This window comes from Daktulosphaira vitifoliae, unplaced genomic scaffold (assembly GCF_025091365.1).
Source record: "Daktulosphaira vitifoliae isolate Bord-2020 unplaced genomic scaffold, ASM2509136v1 Scaffold_1977, whole genome shotgun sequence".
Lineage (NCBI taxonomy): Eukaryota > Metazoa > Arthropoda > Insecta > Hemiptera > Phylloxeridae > Daktulosphaira > Daktulosphaira vitifoliae.
Window position 1 is genome coordinate 1 of NW_026101537.1, and position 1,583 is coordinate 1,583.

Genomic DNA, 1,583 nt, shown 5'->3' on the forward strand with positions numbered 1-1,583 from the left:
AAATATACCTTATTACCTCCCTTTCTGCCATATTTTTATCTATTCTCCTGCACTCTTCTTTTATTTTTAGCAAATACTCTTTTACTGTTTCCGAATCACTCTTTCTCCTAGATTCTAAATTTTGACGCCTCATTCGAAGTCGTGCGTCTGAATTATAAAACTTTATCATTGTATTTTTTGCCTCATGCCAATTTAAGTTTGGGTTTTCGGATTCGATAGCCTCAAAAACCGTTTGAGCCGTGTCACATAATGAAAGGGGCAACATTATTAATTTCTCCGCGTCATCCCACCTATTAGCGGTTGCTACCCTTTCGAAATTAACGAAGAATCTATCCGCGTCCTCTGTTAAGTTTCCTGAAAATGTTTGGGGTGTTCTAATTGCGTTTATGGCCATAGTAGTTATTAATTTAACTGGTTTATTTTCTAAAAGTTTTGATTGCGCAGAAATAGGTTTAGGTTCTACGGTGACCTCGCGTGAAATTTCTGATGGTTTAGCTAAAGGAAATTCGACAACGGTTTTGTCGAGATCGGTAGGGGTGTTCGATTCACTCGAAGAAGCGCTTTTTGTGCTTAGTGGAACCGGCAGAGTACTTGGAATTTTATCAAGTTTTTCTGCTTCGGAGTCCGAATCAGATTCGTATTTTTCTGAGAGGGGTGGTTGTTTGAAAACAGAACGTAATTTATTTATCAAATCTTTAGTGTGACTATTAATCGGCTGTTCTGCGTTTAAAAATGACAAAATATTAAGTAATTCCCCTTTTGTACAATAACAAAAATAATAACCTTTCGTATCTTTTTTTAAAATTTCAATTTTTTCTAAAAGGGAGATTTGTTGAAACTGTTTCGGTAANACAAAAATAATAACCTTCCGTATCTTTTTTTAAAATTTCAATTTTTTCTAAAAGGGAGATTTGTTGTAACTGTTTCGGTAAATATTGCCGTTTACTTTCTCGTTTATAAACTTCGAATATAGTGCTTTCGTAAATTAAAGTTGCTCCTACTGGAAATTTTATAAAAGCGGTATGATCAAAAGCCTTAGAAACAGAAATACCCCTTTTCTTTCCAAATGAACTAATAACCTGATCTGGTGTTAGTTCCAAAATATTACTATCAAAACCTAATAGATTCCAAACTCTTTCGGTAATTCTACAAGTTTGATTATTAAAGGTGCGTTTTAAATAATAACTATAGAGAGGCATATAAACGTATATAAAAGATTATGTAACTCAAAGACTTAATTTATAGTTATACCTAACTATACAATTGTTACTATTATAATAAAGTGAGCCAATAATAAATAAAAAATATTTAATTTATAAATTAACCGTGAAAAGCGGTATATAAAAATTGTAGTACACTTAGGGGGGGATCCCTCACTGAAAGTTTAAAATAAAACAGAGAGATCGGCGCCTCCACCTATTGTTACATCGCTATTTAGGGGTTGAGCCTAAATGCCCGTCGACAGTATTCTAAGGGACCAACGGGGGATAGCTGGCTAGGCAATATCTACCTTAGGTACTGAAGTTTCCTATTTAATTTATATTCCCTTAGAGGAACTACCAAGGGTCGCACTACAATATATA

The 1,583-nt window shown here is 33.9% G+C and overlaps 1 protein-coding gene across 1 annotated transcript; it reads right to left on the reverse strand.

Annotated features, from left to right (window-relative positions):
* Nucleotides 1-16: 16 nt before the first annotated feature.
* On the reverse strand, nt 17-1,411 carry LOC126909905 (uncharacterized; the record flags this gene model as incomplete). Its single annotated transcript, XM_050692315.1, has 2 exons — nt 866-1,411; nt 17-783 (listed from the first exon to the last, which is right to left on the reverse strand). Coding segments are annotated over exons 1-2 (1,101 nt in total), but the record flags the coding sequence as incomplete, so codon positions are not given.
* Between the last annotated feature and the right edge of the window lie 172 nt (nt 1,412-1,583).